Source organism: Esox lucius, chromosome 12, assembly GCF_011004845.1.
Source record: "Esox lucius isolate fEsoLuc1 chromosome 12, fEsoLuc1.pri, whole genome shotgun sequence".
NCBI classification, from domain to species: Eukaryota; Metazoa; Chordata; class Actinopteri; order Esociformes; family Esocidae; genus Esox; species Esox lucius.
In genome coordinates, this window is record NC_047580.1 from 25,086,926 (window position 1) to 25,111,484 (window position 24,559).

The 24,559-nt window shown below is 40.3% G+C and overlaps 2 protein-coding genes across 5 annotated transcripts in view; one reads left to right on the forward strand and one right to left on the reverse strand.

The window, feature by feature from the left end:
- si:dkey-70p6.1 (uncharacterized protein LOC570575 homolog) lies at positions 1-20,609 on the reverse strand. 2 transcript variants are annotated; one of them, XM_020051373.3, is made up of 8 exons: positions 20,272-20,609; positions 6,411-6,460; positions 5,195-5,424; positions 4,892-4,949; positions 4,544-4,622; positions 3,833-4,398; positions 1,916-2,053; positions 1-1,829 (listed from the first exon to the last, which is right to left on the reverse strand). In XM_020051373.3, exons 3-8 carry the CDS (start codon positions 5,326-5,328, stop codon positions 1,263-1,265), a joined length of 1,542 nt encoding a protein of 513 aa, XP_019906932.2. In that variant the 5' UTR covers positions 5,329-5,424; positions 6,411-6,460; positions 20,272-20,609; the 3' UTR covers positions 1-1,262. The 2 variants fall into 2 exon arrangements, with proteins under 2 accessions (XP_019906932.2, XP_010888954.2); XM_010890652.4 differs by lacking the exon at positions 6,411-6,460.
- The window catches only part of zgc:100920 (uncharacterized protein LOC445241 homolog), a 10,221-nt gene continuing 4,793 nt past the window's right edge, over positions 19,132-24,559 (forward strand). The window contains exons 1-2 of one of the 3 annotated variants that reach the window (XM_020051375.2): positions 19,132-19,400; positions 23,617-23,754. In XM_020051375.2, the coding sequence (XP_019906934.1) occupies positions 23,698-23,754 (57 nt within the window). In that variant the 5' untranslated portion in view covers positions 19,132-19,400; positions 23,617-23,697. Of the gene's footprint in view, positions 19,401-21,296; positions 21,664-23,616; positions 23,755-24,559 lie in introns of those variants that run through there. The other 2 variants (XM_020051374.2, XM_010890651.3) reach the window with 2 other exon arrangements.

Sequence of the window (24,559 nt, forward strand, 5' to 3'; positions counted from 1 at the left end):
TTTTTTTTGGCGATTGAGAGGGGATTCAAATGTTCATAAATAATGCCATGGACACAGGGTTTGTTAACAGCTGCTACACCATAATCGGTAATTGCGTCCATGGGGCGGTAGCAGTATCTTGACTGAACGATCAACAGTTCTGAGAGTGAGGATGGAGCTATTACATGTGTGTAGACTTCCCCAGCATAACCGCTTGACTGGATGTGGCCCCTGTAGTTCAGACAGAATTATCCTCTCCTCTGTGTGGCAGGTGACGGCAGTGTCCAACTTGACAGTAACGTTTGCCAGGGATTCCCAGTGGCCACAGTAATCCTGAATCAAAATGACATTGTGCTCTCTAAGAGAAACAAAGCAACATAATAACTAAACGATCAACAACAGTAACAAAAAAAGAAACTCTTCTTAGGTACCACATGACAGTGCTTGATTTTATGATTTTTTTTGTCTTTTTGTTTAGCATGCAACATTAAGCAGGCAAAGTGCAGGAAAAGGATTGACAAAGTAAAACACTTAATTTACAGATGGCAGTGGAGACAGTAATCAGTCCATGTAATATGTAAATGAAAAGGGAAAAATATGTTGTCTTTTTTTTATCTGAATATGGTGAAACGGATTTGTATTTTTTAGGAGGAATGCATAAATGTGTGCAATTTAGTTAATTATCTCTCATAATTTGACTCTTGGTCCCTGAGCTTTCAAGTCTTTTGATTCATATTTATTTATATTATTATTCTTTAAATTCCTTCCTGAATCACACCTCAACTTACTTGGGGGGGAAAGGTCTGCAATATACAGACTAAGTGCTACATATGAAGTAAAAGGGAAATTGTGCTCATTCCTAAATTAGGGTTCCAGGATTGCCAGTACAATGATGTTTTTTGTAACCATAGAAATGAATTACTTAACTGTGATTTCTACCTGCTAAAATGGTGGAAGAATTTAGGCCATTTTCTTTCTAGTTGTGCTCTGCACACACAGTGCTACCGTCCTACTGATTTTGCTGTAATATTTTGTGCTCATTTCTCATCATTGCCTTTGGATTGAACATAGGGTTATGACCCGTCCAAGGTCTTTCTGTTCAGTCCAGGCCATTCACCCTTGACTAACACTGTTGCCCTAGCCTCTGAAAGGCAGGAAGCTATGACTGTAATGTAAACAGTATGTGTGAGTGAGCATGAGAGGGTCTTAATCAGCTGTCCCCGGTGTGGTCTTTTTAAATGCTGGGAAAGAGGTGAGAGGTCACAGCCACATAGGGAGCAGTGTTAGAGCCCAGTAACATACATCTCCATGCCATCATTAAAGGTGAAGATTGTGGTGGTGCTGGAGTTGGCTGTTCCGCCCTGCTTCAGGTCCCCAATGCTCTCGTACAGGTTCTCCCCCGGCAGCAGCAGGGCTTTGGCTGGAAGGTGCTGTAACTTGGGGGTCTGCTGTGTCGGTGGCGGCGGAGGAGGCTGCTGCTGCTGCAAAGGCTGCTGGGATTTCTTCCTCCTGGGCCTGAGGGTGGCGCAGGTGTTGGGAGGCCGCTCGGCTCCTCCGACTCGCTTCCAACCACCGCCACCTTCCATAGGCTCGTAGGCAGGGTCGCATTCTTCCCCCGTCCCGATGGACTCATAACAGTGGTCCTCCAGAGTTGCCGAGGCTCCCCCGACGGGCTTCCCCTCCTGCGGGGCCCAGGTCTGGGGCTTGACCACCACGCTGAACCCCCCATCTCGCTCCCGGTCCCGGTCACCGCGCCCCAAGGTCCTGAAGCCAATGTTAGATGGAGGGGAACCTGAAACAGTTCTTTTCTTCTTGCCTGGTTTGCACACCTTAGAGTACATCTCTGCCACCTATGAACCACACCACACAGGGCAACCCTTAGTACTTTTCAAATCTGTTAAACACTTTTGCAATTTGTAATTGCATATGCACTCACCATTGCAGTGGGAGGCTGTATGTTTTCTCCGCTGTGAGGACTCAGAGGGCCTAACGGTTTGTTTTGAAGCATGGTGATGTCATTGTCCTCTGGAGGCTTCCATATATACTGCTCTCCATTACCCATGAACACTGCCTCCTGCCAGCCCGAGAACAAGAAAAATGGGTTGTCAGCACATCACGTGATTTAGATTAGAAACAATAACGCATAATTGTGTTCTGATTGGAGCCTAATTGTTCAAATAACTTTGTTCCCCTCTTCTAAGTCAGCTCTTGAAATTGAGCCTGAGACTGTAAGTGTGCTCCAGTGCATTTTATTTACACTCAACATTTGACTGAAATGTTTAGCTCTCAACAAAATGATTTGAGCTGAAATGACACATCAGGAGAAATTATTGATTCCATACTCTAGTGGCTGCCCAAGGACAGCACATTCAGATTCTAAACCCCCCCCAAAAAAGATGAAATATAAATGCTAAATTATAACCGCTCAGCTTTGCAGATATGAATGTAGGAAGCATCTAAATTGTAAACAACTGTGGTAGCTTAATGCAGGCTGTATAAGAGGGCTATTCCTGAAAGTTGGATTAGGAACAATGTAAGTTCTGTCAAACCAAACTATTGACTTTTTGGCTCCAGTAAGAGAGCTTGAAGGGTAAACTGATCAGAAACCATAGCAACTAATGCTCAGAACCAAAGTTACAAAGTATTGATCCTCAAAATGGATCCTTTAAATCATTCAGAATAATTTTATTTTTGAATGTTATCATCAAGTCAATCAACTTACTCAACGTGTACATGTCCTATGTAACTCAATGCTGTTTCGCTTTGACTCAACGAACTCTGTGTATTTCTTTGTGATTTCGACCAAATACTAGTTTAACTCCCTCAACTGGTTAAGAGACTTTTCAGGGAAACCGGAATTTATGGAATACCCCTCAGTATTACATTTTTGAAATATAGGAGATATTAACCCAATTAAATAAAGAACATGCCTCAGAACGTATCAATGAAACAGGGAAAATTCCTCACAATGTGTCATTTTGTGACATTCATGCAAATGGTGTCCCAGATATCAAGTGGGTAAGCTAGACTAATGTCAATGACCATGTGTGCCAAATTTCAGTCAGATTTTGAGATGCTTACGATAAACATGTGCCTGTTATTGCACCACTGTGGTTCATATTAATGGTATTGGATGTGTTAAGCCCTGACAGGTTTCGTGAAATGAACAAGATATGTAATATGAATATCTAATCAGTGGAATAGTGCAGTTTTCCACCTTTTGTGTATAGGTGCTTTACTTTTTACCACGACAAACGGGTAACCCACTAAGATGTTTACCACTCTGTGATTTACACACATTTTGAAAGGGCAGATCCCATGTACAGAACATTGTGACTTTTATTTAATAACAAACAGTACAAGGGGTGTAACCATTAAGGTTTGCATGGCCAATTACTTGTTACAGGGCAACCATCCGGCCAATCAGTGTAATTTTATGAATGCCTGATCTACACTGTATGTACATGTGTACCCTTGGACAGAGACAGATCCATTGTCCCCCTTCTTTCATTGTGGGGTAAATCATGCACATAAAAACTTGAATGCTCTTAACATGAAGTAGCACGTCTGGAATTGACCTGAAAGTTGCAGTCTGCCGTTTGAGTGGCAGTACTGTAAGCGGCTCCATTCTCTTACTGCAGACATAATGGTTTGTTTCAGTGCATTGCATCATCCCTATAGCATTGGGCTCGAGAGAGCAGCACTGTGAAGCATGCTAATAACAAAACAGAATCCTATATAAACCATACACCGCACACAGCCTACAGTAGCACATGTTAGGAACTAGAAGTACTCATTCAAACAGGCAGAATAGTGAAATGAACATTACAGCGGCTGTCACATTTCTACCAACCTTCGGGAATGTGGGAAGGTTGAAGGCCTCCACATTTTTCCGGGGCATCTTCACACTGTGAGGGTGTGGTGGAGGTGGGGCAGGGTGCGAGGGTGGGGCGTGGCGGGGAGGTGGCACTGGCGCCTCACCCATGTCCGTCCCACTGTCCCTCTTCTGGGGGACCGCCTTGTCCACCTTTCGGAGCTTCCGAACGCAGGCATACTCCGCGGTAGTCTCTGGGAGGTGTGGCGGAGCCATAGCCTGGGGCATGGGCTCCGGCTCGGGGAGTGGTTCATTCAACCCATCCCCGTCTAGATCGGGGGGGGCAGGGGTGTTGGCTGGGACGGCAGGAGGGGCCGGCGTGTCTGTCTCTCCGGCCCTGCCCACTATGGCATAGAGGTTGTCATCAGGGCCTCGCTTCGGGGAGGAACGTTGACCTACCTCAGAGTAGGTGTGCTCCCCATCCTCCCCGGAGCCAGCGGGGATCTGGGGTAGCGTCCGTCCCCCAGAACGGAGGTCAGAGTTGGACCGGCGGCTAGGCAGCAGCAGGAGGTCCATGCTAGCCGGGCGGTTCTTTTTGGATGACTCTAAAGGGCACAGTGAGACTAGGAATGTTAGCCTTCTTCCACACCAAAATGGGAAAAACAGCTTTGTAAAAGGTATGAATAAAAGGTAAGAATCTTTGTAATTTATGAAGCTGCTGACAGCAACATGCTTGTAAGTTACACTCACTCTTGCCATTGCAGTTAAGCTTGTTCATCTCACCGTCCGACTTGCTGATGGAACGCAGCTTTGACTGCCTGAGTATATTCTGACAACACACACATACATACTGCAGTTTTAATACATTGGTTAGGGAGACAAAATGTTTCCATATTTTACCTAAAGTGTCTGAGCATTACAGCTAAAGTCAACATGGTTATTGGAGGGATCTTTACTGAAGTGATCTCTATTGGAATGATCTCTACTGAAGTGATCTCAGTTGGAATGATCTCTACTACTGGAGTGATCTCAATCTATTAGAGTGATCTTCTACTACTGGAGTGATCTCAATCTATTAGAATGATCTCTACTACTCACCATGTCCATCAGCCTGTGTTTCCCTCCTTCACTGGAGACATTATGGGACTTTCCCTTCCTAAAGGAAACACAACAGTTTATGTATTATAAACATGCAAATTGCTGCGTGCGTGAACACGCATTTCTGGGTGTGCTATAGAGGTCAAGCAACTTGTAACGCTGATAATTCCGCTCCATTTGAACCCAGGATCTCTGCCGTGCCTGTTTGTGACCACCCTCCCTGACAACGTATGGACTGTTTGAGCTATCAAACAAAGCTGTCTAATCCTGTAGCTTCATCAGCAACACTCCCTGCTGTCTCACCTCTGGCAGCCCACGCAGAGCACCACGATGAGGACGGTGACAACGAAGGCTGAGGCGGCGGCGATAGCACCCAGCAGCAGGACTTTGCCGTAGGGAGGAGACGTGAAGTTTAGCCCGTCCTGCATGGAGGCCATGTGGGAGCGCTGGTCGCTCGCTCTCTCACAACCACACACCCACACTCACCACACACATGCACACTGCACACGTAGGCGCCACAGCCTCTCTGGGTTCTGCAAAGAAGGGATGGGTTGTTTGTTCATACAGATAGGCTGGTATTATTTCAGCACAAAGGATTACATGGCAAACTAGGCTAAACATTTCATTCAAATAAAAGGAAAATGGGATGAAATGCAACGATCCCTCAAGTTGCTGAACTGTGCCGATAAACAACAGAGTGAAGACAGGAATAAACAGTGGTTGGATACAGCTTGACAGGCCTTCCTTTGTCCTTTTATGTGTCTTTCTTACTCTGTTGACTGTCATTAACCCTGTGGCATCTTCATCCTTCTTGGCTCATTAAATGGTTAATTTGGGATTTTGGCAATGAAGCCTTTATGGACTTAGTTAGAGATCATTTCATGACCCGCTATTGTAAGCACAATAACTGGAGGTCTGTTTAGTAATCTACAACATTTCCAGCCATTGCACTAATACCAGTTAGCAATTGGAGACTAGTTAGCACCAGTTAGGAATCTTCCTTTAAATTGCACGCAGGTACAAACAAAGGGTATCCATAAGTTCATTTATTCTAGGTAAACAAACATTGACGAACTCTTTAAGGATTTGGGCAATTCATGATCTTCACTTTCTTACAGATCCAAAACCTTCAGTTATCTGCCCTGTAGTGGCCAAAAAGCCTCTTATACTAAGACAAATATCTGTTCTGGAAGTGGCAATGGAATTTATATTCTGATTAAAATGTGCGCTAAACACAGATATCAACAATCCATGAGGGATAACAATAAAGGTATGCTGATATACTTGTTAGAAATAATTAACCTTTGTCATGGTCAAAATTTGCCCCAGGTTTTAATTGTTTTATTCACAACCCTAAAGCGAGCTCTGCCACACAGACATTGGATTTCATTACGAGTGCAGATCTCAAAGGGACAGCAGATGTTTCTAATCTAACTGTACTGGGACTCTTATCAAGGTTCACAAATCAGTCATAAACTTTTGCCAAATTAATAAATTCAGATATGGAATTGTTTGAGACCTTCAGTGTTGCTGAAGTACACCCATGGCCAGCTCTGAAACCAGACTGCCCTGAATAGAAAACACATAGAGTCAAAAAATGGCATTGTTTGTTGAACAGGCATTCAAAATCCTAATACAGGCAGGGCAAGATCACTCGGTTAAACAATATGTTGGTTGTTTCCGAATAAAAAATAAAAAAGTTTTCCCATCCTCAAACAAGATTTCAATTCACAGAACAGTTCTGGCTTCAAAATGAAGGACATCACTAATCACACTAAATACATAATCTTCATAAATTACTTTGCTAAAACAAGAACTTAAGCTTTACAACGGTCTCAGTTAATACATGGGAGGATAATGTTATAACAAATCGTCTTTGCTTCTGCATGTGGTTGTGTCTGGACATCTGTGCCTCAATTAACACTGAATACATTAATACTAACTGGAGTGTGATAACATGGCATGAAAAACGTTTGACATTTAAAACCTCAGGTCACATCATGCTGAGGTAATATGATTTGCCCTTTCTATCTTTGTTAACAGAACATTGTTTTTTGCCCTCCCTGCTCCCATCTCCCCCTTAAAACACGGGACAAGACCAGCTGCTAGGTAATTAGTAGAAATTGTGTGAAATTTCACAGGTGCTTTCCTTCTCGCCACAACCAGAATCCCTTTTAACCGCTAAGTACAGTGGATATAAAAAGTCTACACACCCCTGTTAAAATGCCAGGTTCTTGTGATGTAAAAGAATGAGACAATAATAAACCATGTCAGAACTTTTTATACCTTTAATGTGACCTAATACATTAATAATTCAATTTAAAAACAAACTGAAATCTTTGAGTGGGAATAATAAAATAAAATAAAAACTGGTTTCATAAGTGTGCACACCCTTAAACTAATACTTTGTTGAAGCACCTTTTGATTTTATTACAGCACTCAGTCTTTTTGGGTAGGAGTCTATTACCATGGCACATCTTGACGTGGCAATATTTGTCCACTCTTCTTCGCAAAAGCGCTCCAAATCTGTCAGATTGCAAGGACATCTCCAGTGCACAACCCTCTTCTCATCACCCCACAGATGTTCAATTGGATTCAGGTCTGGGCTCTGGCTGGGCCATTCCAAAATGTTAATCTTCTTCTGGTGAAGCCATGCTTTCGTGGATTTGGATGTGTGCTTTTGGTCGTTGTCTTGCTGAAAGGTGAACTTCATCTTCAGCTTTCTAACGGACGCCTGAAGGTTTTGTGCCAAAATTGCCTGGTATTTGGATCTGTTCATAATACCCACCCTGACTAAGGCTCTGGTTCCAGCTGAAGGAAAACAGACCCAAAGCATGATGCTGCCACCACCATGCTTCACTGTGGGTATGGTGTTCTTTGGGTGATGTGCAGTGTTGTTTTTGTGCCAGACATACATTTTGGAATTATGGCCAAAAAGTTCAACCTTGGTTTCATCAGACCATAACACATTTCCCCACATGCTTTTGGTAGACTTTATGTTTGTTTTTGCAAACTTCAGCCGGGCTTGGATGTTTTTCTTTGTAAGAAAAGGCTTCCATCTTGCCACCCTACCCCATAGCCCATTCATATAAAGAATATGGAAGATTGTTGTCACATGTAGCACACAGCCAGTACTTGGTAGAAATTCCTACGATTCCTTCCTGACCAGTTTTCTTCTTGTCTTTTCATCAATCTTGGTCATGTCTTTGTTGTGCCATATTTTCTCCACTTGAAGATGACTGTCATCACTGTGTTCCGTGGTATACCTAATGCTTTGGAAATTATTTTGTACCCTTCTCCTGACTGATATCTTTCAACAATGAGATCCCTCTGATGCTTTGGAAGGTCTCTGCAGACCATGGCTTTTGCTCTGAGATGCAACTAAGAAAATGTCAGGAAAATCCTACTAGAACAGCTGAACTTTATTTGTGATTAAACAGAGTCACTTTAAACGATGGCAGGTGTGTAATGACTTCTATTTAACATGAGTTTGAATGTGATTGGTTAATTCTGAACACAGCCACATCCCCAGTTATAAGAGGGTGTGTACACTTATGCAACCAGGTTATTGTAAGGTTTTTATTTTTCATTTTTCACATTATAGGTCACATTAAAAGTGGAAAATGTTCTGACATTATTTCTCTTTGTCTCATTCTTTTACATCACAAAAACCTGGCTTTTTAAGAGGGGTGTGTAGATGTTTTATTTCCACTGTAGATATACAAATACTAAATATTTCCCTTGGATAACTCCTATTAGATTACATTGATTTCCTTATCCATCACACACACACAAACACATATTCATCATCCCTGTTTGACATCCCTGTCTCTCACCATCTCTTCAATTAAACATAGCAGTGAAATGTCTCCCTGCACACTGACAGCGCGCTGCCCAGGATCCTGTTCCATTGTAACATGTATACCATACATCACTATAATGGGTGTGTCTAAACTTTTGACTGGTAGGCTACTATATGGGCGTATTCTAGACAGGCTGTGGGAGTTATTATGGGCTGTGTGTCTTAGTCCTTGCATCATCCGTTCTATAGAAACAAATGAGGTTGTGAATTATGCAGCACCTATGGAAATTCCACAAGGGGAATTTCACCATGAACAAATAAACGTGTTGATATTAATGTTTGAAGCATTTATCGTATCTGCTACTTGGGATTGGGAGTAGGTAATTAATAGGTTACACTGACATTCTGTTTTGGTTTTAGCCAAATAGAGTGCCTGTGGTGGTCGAATGAATTCATGGGCTATGGGACTAATGAGCCAATCTGGTATGCTCTAACATGGTTTGTTTTGCAGCTCATTAGCATACTTGTCTGTGGATCCGAAAATGGCTGAATAGGCTTAGATGAATAAGGCTAAGCTTAACCATGGCAGTTTGGTGTGCTATCAGTCTGTAAATTGCTAGTAGGGCACATTTTTAAATTTCAAATGATATGGAAGAGAATTTCCTGATTTTTCCAAAATAAGAATAAATCCAACCCCCCCCTGGGCTGTACTCACACGTATGGTACACCGTGCTCTCAACAGGGCGCAAAAAAAACTGGGATCTTTCTTGACTCACAAATGAATCGCCGCATAATAAATATAAATTATGATTAAATTATGATTAAATAAAAAATATTTTGCAACAGTTCAGAGCCAACCCTACCTATCTCTGTTGACTGTACAATAGGTCTATTTTGAGACTGGAGACATGCTTAATTAGAACTCTTATTCGAAAAATGTGCATACTTATCCAGATGTTTTATGTTGTGTATTCCAGATTCTTTTTGTGCATTCCAGATTCTTCTATTTTAGATTTATTGTTGTATGTTAAAAAGCAGCTTTTCTGTGTTGGAATCGAGCAATAAAAAACTGTTTTTCACCTCTTCCAGAACATGTGTTTTCTAATGCATCCAGAATTCCATGTAACTTTTCAAATATTTGAATCCACAAAGACATACTCTGTTAATTTACAAATCTGACAGATTGGCAGTGCCAAATGAATACAGATGTAGAGAGCACGGGGGGGGGGGCTGAAAAGCTGAGGATGAGAAGACACTGTCACATAGACACTGTCCAGAGCCGTGATCCGAGCATCCTTTCCTTCTTCCAACATATACCCATCTCTTCCACCCCTTCCCTCTATTCTCTCCCTGCCTCTTTCTCACCTCTATCTCCCATTTCTCTCTCAGTTACTCTCTGTCTCTCTCTGATGTCTCAGCACTGCAGTGTAATCTCTGGCCCTGGAGCAGCTATCTGTAAGCCAACCAATTGGAAGTTGCGCTCTGAGCAGAGCAGTCAAATGGCCCTACACCAGAGACTCCTCTGCTAAACAAAGCCCTCTCTCCAGCCAGAGAGAAAATCCCCTCATCCTATGGCACTATAAGCGCTTAAACCGCAAACTGTAAATGTTCATTCTTATTCTAATCTGGTCCTTCCTCATATCTCTCCCTGCAGACATCCCCTTGTGTTACCCTATATGTCTGGGTGTAACTGGGGCGACTGAAAGCTGGCCATGTCAGGTATGAGGGAACTACAGATGGTTTGGTTCCTTGAGGGGTCATAGAGACAACTTTTAAAGCATGTTGACACACTTCTTCGTTCTAACAATTAATATTTAAACCAGTATCAGGAGAACAAAAATATAATGAATTAACAATTACATACAGAAAATACAACCCCGATGATGTGTAAAATGTTAAACAAAATGAATGCCATGATGAGCAAATCATTAAACCCTGTATTCAATAAAAAATAGTATCATGACAACATTTCAAATGTTGAAACTGAGACATGTTATTGTTTCTTGGAAAAATACATGCTCACTTTTAATTTGATGCCAGCATCACATCTCAAAAAAGCTGAGAAAAGAGTAACAAAAGACTGGAAACATGTAATGCTAAAAAACTAAACCTGGTGGAATATCACCCAACTAATTAGATCAATTGGCAACAGGTCAGCAACATGATTGGGTATTAAAAGATTATTCCAGAGAGGATGGGTCTGTCAGAAGTAAGGATGGGGAGGGGTTCACCACTCTGTGAAAGGCTGTGCAGTTAAATAGCACAATTCAAGACAATTCAAGAATAATGTATCACAATGTGAAATTGCAAAGAGTTTGGAGATCTCATCATCTACGGTACATAATATTATTAATATTATTCCGAGAATTCTGAGAAATCTCTGTACGCAAGGGACCAGGCTTAAAACCAGTATTGGATGGTCGTGATCTTCGGGCCCTCAGGCGGCACTGCATTAAAAACAGACATGATTCTGTAATGGAAATCACTCCATGGCCTCAGGAACACTTCCATAAACCATTGTCTGTGAACACACTAGTTTGCAGCAAGTTAAAACTCTACCATGCAAATCAAAAAACATACATAAACAACATCCAGAAACGCCAGCGCCTTCTCTGGGCCAAAGCTAATTTAAGATGGACTGAGGCAAAGTGGAAGACTTTCCTGTGGTCTGACTAATCAACATTTTAGATTATTTAATCATGGACACAGCGTCCACTGGGCTAAAAAAGAGGGGGACCATTTGGCTTGTTATCAGTGCGCAGTGCAAAAGCCAGCATCTGTGATGGTATAGGGGTGCATTAGTGCACATGGCATGGGTGACTTGCACATCTGTGAAGGCACCATAAATGCTGAACAATATATATAGGTTTTTGAGCAACATATGCTGCCATCCAGATGATGTCTTTTCAGGGAAGGCCTTGCTTATTTCAGCAGGACAATGCCAAACCATATTCTGCACATATCACAACAGCATGGCTCCGTAGTAAAGTAGTCCAAGTTCTAAACTGGCTTCCCTGCTGTCACTTATTTAAGCCTTTGGCACATTCTCATATGTTTGAAGAGTATAAACCGAGCAGGGCTCTTAGATCCATGAACCCAGGTCAGCTAGTGAAGCCTAGAGTCCAAACTAAAAATGGCGAAGCTGCGTTTAGCAGTTATGCTGCACACAACTGGAATAAACTGGAATATTCTATTTTCTTCTTGGATGTTTTATTATGATGACGTATTTTTATATTTCTCTCTTTCTTTGATTCAATGTTTTATTATTTAGTTGTTATTCTATTTCTATTTTGCTCTGTTTTACCAATTGTTTTTCTGTAATGTAAGTTGTGATACTATAAGAGGTATAACCTCTGTGTAAATGTAACAAACTGCTGATGATGCAAGTTCTTATGCAAGTTCTTATGCTGCTGTTTAGACATCGATGTAGGGTATTATCTCACAAAAGGACTGACGAGTTTATCTAAGCACTCAAGCGTGAGGATTGAGATAACAGGGTGGTTCAGTAAACAGTTATGGAAACTGGAATTCATTGAGGATGAATATTAAATGCATGTACAGACATGGCATAAATGTCCCCCTGGAGATGGCTGGGTAAGACATCGATGCAGAGATTATCTCACAAAGGGACTGACGGGTTCATCCTTGCGCTGGAGTGCAAGGATTGAGATACCGGAGTGGAGAGTCCCTCTGGAGGGTGGTTAGAGAACTGTAACAATCTGACTGTTTTATTCTATTGCATTTTTATATCTTTCTTTTCATTGTAAAGCACATTGAATTGCTTCTATGTGTGAATTGTGCTATATCAATAAACTTGCTTGCTTGCATTATGAAATGACAAATACAGCAAAAGAGACCCAGAACAATTGAGCAGCTGCAATCCTATATCAAGCAAGAATGGGACAACTTTCCTATTTCAACTAGAGCAACTGGTCTCCTCATTTCCCAAATGCTTACAGAGTATTGTTAAAAGATGATGCAGGTGATGCAACACAGTGATAAACATGCCCCTGTCCCAACATTTCTGACACGTGTTGCTGGCATCAAATTCAAAATGGGCATGTATTTTTCCAAAAACAATAAACGTTCTCAGTTTCAACATTTGATATGTTGTCTTTTCACTATTTTCAATTAAATGTAGGGATAAATAAGTTTTGTCTATGAACTAATAACCACTGTAAATTGAAAGGATGATCCAGCGAAACAATGTAAACACACAGAGATCATTGTGGTATGATTGGAGAAAACACACTAATGTACGATTCAAAAGTTTGGGGTGACATAGATATTTCCTTGTTTTCCATGAAAACACATGAAATGAGTCTGAATTGGAAATACAGCAAGTTGAATAGGAAATATAGTAATTGAAAAGGTAAGAAATAATGACTTTTAATTGAAATAATAATTGTGTCTTTACTTTCATCAAATAATCCTATTTGCAGCAATTATAATCTTGCAGACCTTTGGCATTCCAGTTGATAGTTTGTTGAGGTAATCTGAAGAGATTTCACCCCATGCTTCCTGAAGCACCTCCCAAAATTTGGATTGGCTTGAGGGACATTTCTTACGTACCATACGGTCATGCTTCTCCCACAACTGTTCAATAGTGTTGAGATCTGATGACTGTGCGGGACACTCCATTATAGACAGAATACCAGCTGACTGCTTCTTCCCTAAATAGTTATTGCATAGTTTGGAGCTGTGCTTTCAGTCAATTTCCTTTTGCAGGAGGAAATTGGCTCCAGTCAAGCAATGTCCATAGGAGTGATAGCTTTCCTTCTTCAAGATCACGTCACCCATTTCCCCACCACTAAAGCACCCCAAGACCATCACATTGCCTCTACCATGTTTGACAGATGGCGTCAAGCACTCCTCCAGCATCTTTTCATTTGGTCTGCATCTCATGAATGTTGTTCTTTGTAATCCAAACACCTCCAACTTGGATTTGTCTGTCCATAACATTTCTTTTTCATCTTCCACTCCTCTTTCTATTCTGGTTAGAGCCAGTTTTCGATGTTCTGTAAAGGGTGTTGTAAGAGATCTTTAGATTCTTGGTAATTTCTCGCATAGAATAGCCTTCATTTCTCAGAACAAGTATAGACTGATGAGTTTCAGAAGAAAGTTATTTGTTTCTAGACATTTTGATCCTGTAATTTAACCCACATTTGCTGATGCTCCAGAAACTCAACTAGTCTAAAGAAGGCCAGTTTTCTTGCTTCTTTAATTAGCCCAACAGTTTTCAGCTGTGCTAACATAATTGCAAAAGGGTTTTCTAATGATCAATTAGCCTTTTAAAATAATAAACTTGGATTAGCGAACAGTACAAGCCATTAGAACATAGGACTGATGGTTGCTGATAATAGGCCTCTTTACACCTGTGTAGATATTCCATAAAAAATCAGCCGTTTCCAGCCACAATAGTCATTTATAGCATTAACAATGTCTACATTGTATTTCTGATCAATTATATGTTATTTTAATGGACAAAGAATTTGGTTTTCTTTGTTTTCAAGGACTTTTCTAAGTGACCCCAAACTTTTGAACGGCACTATATATTTCTTAAAGTGGAAGCTTTTGGGTATGTTGCTATAATTAAGCAATCAGACATGAGGGGGTGTTGTATATATCACACCTCAGGGCTCTTAGACCCGACGCAACACATCAAAGCTCAAACCACCTGGTTCATAATATGAGCTACGCTATGTGGTCTGAAATGCTATGAAGATTAAAAGCGGGAATCTGGGATTCAAACAACAACAAGGCAGCACTTATCTGGTCAACAACTATGGGCTGCAGCAGGCGAAATGTAACCACTCATATATATTCATAGACATAGCTACAGAGGTAATGATTGATCCTTCATGAGATCAAAGAAATAAAATGCGTTGTATCAATGCCTATTTAATCCCATTGTGCATATGACTACAAACCTGAAATTATTCAGACTTCAGCTATAGTTTATTTAAAAACCTTTTTGTAATGCAAGCAAATGCATCATCTTGTTATTAAATATTTAATTGCAGATTACCCTACAATTGACTAACACAAGTAATCTAGCTTCTTGGAGTGTCAACAAACCGTATCACACTTGAATTGGCTAGGGATAGAGGATATTTCAAGCATTTTCCTATTTGGTTGTAGCCCCAAGCAGAGAGATCAGAGAACTGAGGAATCTGGCAAATTAAATAGCTTTAACATACTGTAGTTGTTGCATACATATTCATCCACTTTGTCTCAGCAAGACTTTGTTACTTCTGGAGTAAATTCTATCTTAACAAATCATGCAATAAGTTATATACCCTAAATCTGCTAGGTGGCCTAGTAGTATAGGTCATTTAATTAGTGACCAAAAGTTCCCTGGTTGTAATCCCCCAACCGTCAAGGTGAAACCTATCTTTTTCTGTCTGTGAGCAAGACAGTTAACCCTAATTGTTCCTCCTCCCAGTGTCACACTACCCCCAGGTTGTTCCTTTAAATAAGAATTGGTTCTTAATTAACTTGCCTTGTTAATTAATGGTGAAAAAAAACGTAATCAAAAATAATAGGCATTAACAATTCCCCTGTTCCCCATACGTACAACATATGTAAGGTCCATTTACATTACATTTAATTAATTTAGCAAATAGAAATGTGAGCAAATATTTTCCTACTGGCTCCTCCTGGAAATCAAAACCCACTACCAAGTGTCATTCTCTACCAAGTGAACAACAGTAGCCTACTGCTACAGGGGACCCTGGACCAAATATTGTTTTTCAAACAGGGACTAAAAAGACCAGAGAGATTTTCTATAAAGGCTGTTATTGTTAAATGGGTAACAATAACAAACGATGCAACAAGACTTGAATAATGCGCTAATCAGTTTCATTTTGGAAATTTGGGATCTGAATGGAAAGACATTCACCCAGGTTAAGTCAAAATCGTGTTGGTAATGTCTGGGATATCACAGTAGACTCATATTCCTGAACATGTGTTCCGAATTGGCTCACTCTGATTCAAACAAATACTCTGATATAAATATAAATGTATGCCAGTATTAGCACCTCCATGTGCTTCAATAACATCTTTAAAATGAAGTTGGTTATGGACAGTATTTGCAACATGTGCACCCAGTTGGGTTCCAGTACTAATATCCTTGATAGGTTTGTATGCACACATGTTCCAGATCACGCCCATCTGCGTCTTCATTGATCATGTTGTTGGGAATAATAAGATTGTGTAAATATTGCAAACACTGTCCGCAGATGCTACATATCAATTTCCGCGCAGATGGTTCATTTGGTGTCAATGGAATAGAATGCGTTGTCTTTTGATTTTCCTGTTTTTCTCACATGCGAGGCCCCTAGAGACTGTCAGCATTTAAACTCATGGCCACAATGATGCAGCTGTACTTCAACGCAATGAGTTCACTAATGAGTGGAAAAATATAAAGATAAATAAACAGAATAAAACTTTTCCACAACATGCTAAAATAGCCTAGGCACAACATATAACTTCAACATGGACATGTAGGTAATATTAGGTTAAGACATTGATCAATGAGATTTCAACACTGCAACCCAACTATAATATCCATCTCTGTGTAGTTCTCCACGCACTGTTGTTGCTGACACAGTCAGATCACGTCCAGCATTTACATATGCAATCCCCTGGGAAAGAGTCGCTCTTCTGTTTTCCCCTTACATACTGCAGTAATGTACGACCATCTCAATCATCAAATGTGCACATTCGATCACTATTTCCGACCGTATTTACAGATGTCTGTCCATAGGTCTAAATGCAGATGGAACTTTATACACTGTTCTTATTGAAACACTAGCCAGTTGAGCAGTCTTTGTGACTGAGGCTCCTGTTATCCCTGCCCCAATATTGTACCCTCTTTCAAAGTTACTTATACATCCTGTCCTCTTGCCATTTTGATCAAAAATAACCAGGACTTTTTATTTTTACATGGATCAGATGAAATCAAGATACAGCTACACGGGAATGGATGGAAATTGAGTAAATTGACACAACAGGTTGTTTTTGTGCCAAAACAACAGGCTACTCTACCCTAAAACTATACAATAATTTACTTATATGGTAAAAAGAAAGTATACTTATAGTCTTTATTCATATTACTTCACTTTAGATTACAAACTTGAATGGCATGCAGATAAGATAAATATAAACATACAAAGCATTTAAGCTATTTAAGTTTCGATACAGATTGAACCTACAGGCTTTTTATGATAAACTAAGAAAGCATTTATAGTTATAGTAACCTCGAAATCTAATTTTTACTTTGAATAAATACGGTCCAGTGAGATAGCCTTAACTTTGGGTAACTGTAATGTCATTTATTTTAAGATGTAGTGTATATTTTGTGCCACCAACATAATTCAGTTGTAATTCCAGATTGTCTTGTCAAATGCACTTTAAATAAACTGTGATTTGATTTATTCCAAATAATTTCAATATTGTTTTTGGTTCAGATTCTTAACTGTTAATGTAAGCCTAAATAGTATTAGTGAAAATGGTTTGTTAAAGATCGGCCTACAATTTAGAATAACTTTGATTGTGGCAGAAAATCAATAGTATTTTTACATACTAAAAATATAGATAAAACATGACAAGTGGATGACAAATATAAATTGCTTGTTTAACTCATGTGTGCCAGAAAGGAAAAGTGTGGAAACTTCAATTTGTAATATGAGAAATATGTATGAAGATAATGAACAGGCCTTGTTTATGGATCACATCTGTGGAAATAATCAACAGATCATAGGGCTCTCTTTTAATCTATTAAATATATGTTGGTTTGACCTGAGTATTGCCTTCGATCTGTTCGATGTTCTCAAGGTATATAGCCATCTGTCTTGAAAATATAATTGATACTGGTCATTTAGTGTCCTGGGGAAGGAGCGGACCCACTGGGATGACTCCAATTTAGCCAGGGTCCGGACATCATTCAACAAGCAGTGTGTGCATACGAGACTGTAACCACTGTTTCCTGCAATTGTTGTATTGACGAAGGTTCAGTTTGAGCATTCAGACATTTCCACGACAAAAGCAATACTAATAAACAGAGGAATAAAAATAATACATTTTGGGCCAAATTAGAAGCTTCTTTTTTGGGGGGGAATAACTAACTCATTATGTTCAAGCAGTCTAATGGCTGAATCATGTTATGGGTATGCCTGCCTTCAGCAAAGACTGGAAGTGTTTCAGGGTCAATTAAATGTGATGGACGTAAGCACAGGCACATTTCTACATAGTGGACAACTGTTTTAATCTGCTGTACCCCAGATACTGGGAAGGTCTGGAGTGCCCAAACTCTTCTACTTCTATTCAGAGATTAATTCAGATCTTGGACACCAAGCGAGTGCCAAAGGGCAGACTAAATAACAGACATGTTTCAGTCATAGAGGACTAAAATTGACTCCCCCTTGCTTAAATATTTTTAGGGAATAAGGAATAATAAATGCTGCAAAACCAGGTGTTTTCCCAGGACTCACAGATGTGGTCACAGCCAAAGGTGTTGAATCATGTTGTGGTCTTCATTTCCATTGAAAGAATGTATTTCCCTTATGTTATTCAACATCAGAATGCTAATTTCAGTTCCATCACTTATTCCAGGTGTCAAGGACAGAGAATAGACAGAGGAAATTATGTTATGCGACTTAATATATGAAGCACCTGTTGTATATTTGCAGTGCAGCAAATTGAGAATTTTCTTCGATATTTTAGGTACTGCCAATGTTCCAGTAGAATTCCCAGTGATCTGTCTCATAGCATGATGATCTATGGAAGACTTTTTGGTGATGTGCAATATGCTTAGCCATCACATCATCATAACCTTTCTCTGAAACATGCACGCATGTACATACACAGCATATAGAAAAGCACACTAAAAGATTTGTCTTTTCTCTGTATGTCCTGAACAGTCCCTGGTCACTGCAAGCAAAACAGCACATCTGCTTACTGTAAGTTCTGATCAATCAATTGGGAAATCATGTGGAGAGTGCAGCCCCACCTGTTATCTGTGAGTCATTCCAGCCACACACCATAGAGCCAGTGAGCCGCAATTCCAAACCTGTTCATACATGTGTGTGTGTGTGTGTGTTTGTGTGTGTCTGCATGTGAAAAAGACAGAGCAAAAAAAAACGACTGACCAATAGAGAAAGATAGAATGATTCGGTGACAATGTGAATGAGGTCAAATGCTTGCTTGCAATAAAAATTATTATGAATTTTGTCTTGAGCGAGGGAGAATGTTTTCTGCGAAAGTTCAATGCATTTATCCATGCATACAGTATGTTAAGGTATTGCATGTCATAAAAACGTGTACGCTTTAGGCAAGGATAGCTTTACTACAGAGAGCTATTTTGATAAACCACGATGTCCCTGTAGTTCTCTCCGTCTATTGCTCTGAGATTCATCTGTCTGCACTCTATGCCGCTGACGTTTCTTCAATAACACCATCGCCTTTAATACGTTATCCTGTTATTCTGTAGCAAGAGCAAATGTTTCTCTTTACAATTAGGCTACACACGGGCGCATGAGAGAATGAGGTGTTAAATGTTTCCTATCAGTCCAACAGTAGGCTCCTATATGCGCCTGATGATTCGCGCCCTCGCCTGTACACCGCATCATTCATCGGATGTATGAGATTTGACGTCTCGACGACTACCACCGATAGCTGAAATTGCGGTGGTTCCAGAGACAACAGGTTAGCGCGTCCACACCGGGCTAGGCATGGCACATCATGACACTGATGGTGACAGAGGGGACTGGGGTGTGAACACTGGGAACACGCACCAGGGCGAATTTCGGCAGTGCCCATGTAGGCATTTGTCAAATAATTCCATTGCCAAAAAGGTGTAAGTCGATGCAGTGATAGTAATGTATGCATGTTCTTATTCACTGACCAGTGGTCAGTCATAAAGATTGATAATTTCCAATGATAAAAAAAAATATTTATAAATTTTAGTTCATGGTTTCCTCTGATTAATCAATTTCCAAAACATTTCAAGATCAAAGTGAAAATGAACGCGCAGTGCTGTTGCTTGTGTCCCTGAGGTCAGCAACGCACACGACAAAGATAAACCCCCACACCTCCTTTTGAGGGGTGTAGGCAGAAAACATTAATTGTGTCGGTCTAATGTCAATTTATTTTTACAATGAACCAATGCCTTTCGGATAATAGGCATACTATATACACAGAAACGTTTCCATATAAGTGAATACAATTACATTAAGGTTCTCTGAATAATCGATTAATTAAACGTCGAATCAAAAAAGCCATGCAATGCAGTGACATTGTGGCTGTTGCACACGTGTCTGTTGTATTAAATGCATGACCACTGGAAATGATGGTAACCGAGACTGTCTACACAAAGAAAAAAATCGCGCATTATAATGCATTAAGATGACCAATTAATGATTACATTGTAAAACACGAAGTCTCATAAAATCTATGTCAGCAAAAAATATAACTCTACAATTCTATCCATAATTTGGGGATACATGAGAATCTCACACGCTGACAGGGAAACATGCTTGAGGCAGAGCATTGCGCCAGGAGCTCATTTCATACTCACTCAGCTCACAGATTCGAGAGGCGCGACGGCGCTCAGCATCCACTTTCGTTGGTTTCTTAAAATTCTGCTTCCATTCGGACCATCCACTCCCCGCAAGCATAATCAGTTGGAGGCGATAACCTGAGCTTCTTGTGTGTGATAAAACATGAGCATAATGTAGCCCTGCATTTTTGAACACCTCCGGCCCCCCCTTTCACCCCCTGTACATGCGCCCCAGTTTCGCGAAAAGAAAATCAAGCAGACGGACGAACTATTTTCCGCTGTGTTGTATCGAACAGTGAGAATTTCCTTCACAGTTTTTCAAGCCCCCTCCATCTCTATACTCTATACCTCGGCTGAATGGTAGAGCCATGTGACCGAGAGAACTGGAGAACCCCAATTATGAATTTGTATTTTGCTTCTAGCGTCATCCCTCGGAAGGACGGAGAAGTGAATGGAGTACAGGGAGACGCAAAAACATTTCATAAGCCATCATGCAGATGTGAACGTCTATGGTGAAATAGATGACCATGTGAACATCAATAAACCTGAAATAGTGATGTGGTAGGTGGTAATGCAGTTAATTCCTCAAATGAGGAATCACATCACGTGTTGAAAACAAAGAAATTGTCAAATTCAGCCGTGTATTTTACTGTCACAGGTCACTAAAAACTGTAGTATAAAATAACAGCTATGATCACCGGGATAAAGTGGAGCTGTCCTTCAGCACCACCCAAACACGACTGTTTTTCCTGTAGTTGAATTTACCTGTTTTTGTGGCCCATATTATTTGTATTACTTATATTAAAGGCCTATACTTCCATGGTCCACACTGTAGGCACTAGGCTACTGTTTGTGGCTTCTGATTCAATGCGAAAAATGTTGTGGAGGAAATTGACCAATAATTGATTTCCTTTATTTAATAAAATGTAGGCTTAAGTTTTTCTCCTGGGTTTTGGCCTTTTGTATGCTAGGCTACTCAACGTCTATGGATGGCATCGTCCCAAGCACCTGCAACAACTCACTAATGTAGTAGAACCGTAGTCCCGATGCCACAGTGTAGCGTATAGCCGGTGTATTGAGACGGTTAGCGGCTAGTGCAGTGGAGATCCAAGCTTCTATAACGCCACACCTACTGGAGAATCCGAGAAGGACTAATAACCCTCCCCCTCGTGGTTACACAGCCCCTTCGTGTTGTTCTTCTCAAGACTGTTTTGTTCTACCATCGAAACCACCATACTGCCCTGCACCAGAGACCTTGTTTGGATATGGGACTAATGCATTTGCCCCAATGAATTTCTAAAAGGTTACATTGCTGTTTCGATTCGCGAATTTGGAACCCGTTTATGCAGAGAGATAATGGGGTGCTGTTCAGGACGATGTACGCTGATTTTCATCTGCACTCTCCAATTGGTGAGATCATTCTTCTGTGATGATGCTATCTCTAAACCGACATTCAAAACACACCTGCTTCAATTGCCTTAATTTAAGTCTTCTCATGTTACCACTTCTGCTGGATGATTTATTAAAACTGCAAGCAATATTGTATATATTTTTTTATTCAGAATCACAAAGCAAGAGTCAGCTCATTTTGCAAGTTTGAGATTAAAAGGAATACGTAAGATTTCCCATGACATGCCATTCAAAACAGTTCTTCCATTTCCAAATTGGACCTACAGCCTATATTTGTGTGCTGAGTAAAAAAAAAAAAAAAATAAAATATATATATATATATATATAATTCCCCTTCAGGATTAATATACTCTCTGCAGATCAATCAAACATCAACATATTTACTTACTTTTCAAACGTTATATTTTTTCATTAATTTTCACCTTTAAAAAAATTAACTATGCGAGAACACATTGTGTGTTTGTAAAATACAAAAGTATGCTTATTTATAAGGCTAGTAGGGGTTCTCTATGGTGAAAGGGAGCCAACCCTCACTCCTCCTGAAACTCAGACCCACTTTGCACCCGCTCTTTCTTCTCACTCTGCCCCTTTCTCTTGTGGAGAAGAAGACCTCACAACCATGCTCTGCTCTCTCACTGCCACTGCCACATGCTTTGTCCCCAGTGGCTCAGTTACCTTAACAACCCAGAGAGAGAAGTCAGCATCAGGAATATGAGTGCAGTGGAAACTTTGTAGAAGGAAAATATACTGTGCTTTTGCATAGCATTCCCCTTTACTTCCTCCACATTATTTTGTCACAGACTTCATTTATAATTAAGAAAATTGCCATCCATCTTCAATATATCATTCCCCACAATGACAAAGCAGAAACATATTTTTACCAATGTGCCAATTTATTGAATATAAGAAAATGGGAATGTATAATTTACATGACTATTCAGTCCTTCTATTCAGAACTATGGATAATTGCTTTTGGCAAAGATCACAGCCTGAAGTCTTGATCTTTGCACACCTGGATTTGAGCAGTTTCTCTTATTCTTCCTTGTAGATCTCCTCAAGCTCTGTCTGATTGGGTGGGGAGCATCAGAGAACAGCAGTCTTTAGATCTCCCCACATATGCTGAATCATGTTCAACTCCAGCATTGTCTTGGCTTTAGTTTGTTAGCCATTCTACCTTAAAAAAAGGTCTGATTGATGGAGCGCAGCAGAGATTGCTGTCCTTCTGGCAGGTACTCCAATCGTTGCAGAGAATCTGTAAAGCTTTATCAGAGTGGCCATTACGGCCTTGATGACCTCTCTGACTGAGGCCCTTCTTGCTTGTTTACAATGTTTGGCTGGAAGGCCAGCTCTAGGAATTGTCTTTGGGGCTCCAGACAACTTCCATTTCAGAATGACAGGGCCCACTGTGCTCCTGGGAACTCTCGACACAATCCTATCCATCAGAGGTCTAAAGAGAGTCCCTTGGACTTTTTAGCTTGGTGTTTTCTCTGCTATGCACTGTAAAGTATGAGATCTTATATAGAGAGGTGTGAGTCTTTCTAAATTATGTCCAAACAATTGAATTTGAGACGCGTGGATTCCAGTCACGTCCTGGAGAAATCTAGAGGATGATCAGAGGATACTGGATGTACCTGAGCTCAATTTGTTTTGTCATTGTTTTGTCAAAAGGTCTACATATATAGAGGATGTGTATGAGATACTTCAGGTTTTCATTAGCAAAAAATTGGCACAAATTAAAAAAAAGTGTTAGCTTCATCTGTATTGGGTATTGTGTGTAGATGGTAAAAAAATAAATATCTCTCTCTCTCATCAAATAAATATATTTAGTAAATTAATGATGAGGTCCAAATACTTTCCAACAGCACTGTATGATGTTTCACTATGCAAAATCCATGTACAGTTATTAACTTTGTGTCTTTCTCCACTACCTGCTCTCTCACACTGACACCCCAGATAACAGCACTGGAGAGGCAGGCCTTTGACTTCCTTGGGTACCAGTGGGCTCCCATTACGGTCAACTTCCTGCACATAATCATGGTCATCCTTGGACTGTTTGGCACCATTCAGTACAGAGCACGCTACGTTGTTCTAGTAAGTCTCATCGAGGCCACACAACTTTTTGTTCATCTCCCCTGGGCCAGGTTAAAATAAATAATGCAGTGTTTTTATTTAAGACAAATTAACATAATTTAATACAATTAATCCAAAATCCAAGTACTATAGGGGATAACCTGTGATGTAAAATATTTTTGCTGCAAATATAAACATCCTGCGCTACATTAACAGTGAAGAAAGTGGTGCAATTACTGTAGGGAGAACAAGTATTTGATACACTGCCGATTTTGCAGGTTTTCCTACTTACAAACCATGTAGAGGTCTGTAATTTTTATCATAGGTACACTGTGAGAGACGGAATCTAAAACCAAAATCCAGAAAATCACATTGTATGATTTTTAAATAATTAATTTGTATTTTATTGCATGACATAAGTATTTGATCACCTACCAACCAGTAAGAATTCCAGCTCTCACAGATCTGTTAGTTTTTCTTTAAGAAGCCCTCCTGGTATTCAATCATTACCTGTATTAACTGCACCTGTTTGAACTTGTTACTTGTATAAAAGATACCTGTCCACACACTCAATCAAACAGACTCCAATGTCCAAGACCAGAGAGCTGTGTAAGAATATCAGGGATAAAATTGTAAACCTGCACAAGGCTGGGATGGGCTACAGGACAATAGGCAAGCAGCTTGGTGAGAAGGAAACAACTGTTGCCGCAATTATTAGAAATTTGAAGAAGTTCAATCTCCTTTGGTCTGGGGCTCCATGCAAGACCTCGTGGGGCATCAATGATCATGAGGAAGGTGAGGGATCAGCCCAGAACTACACGGCAGA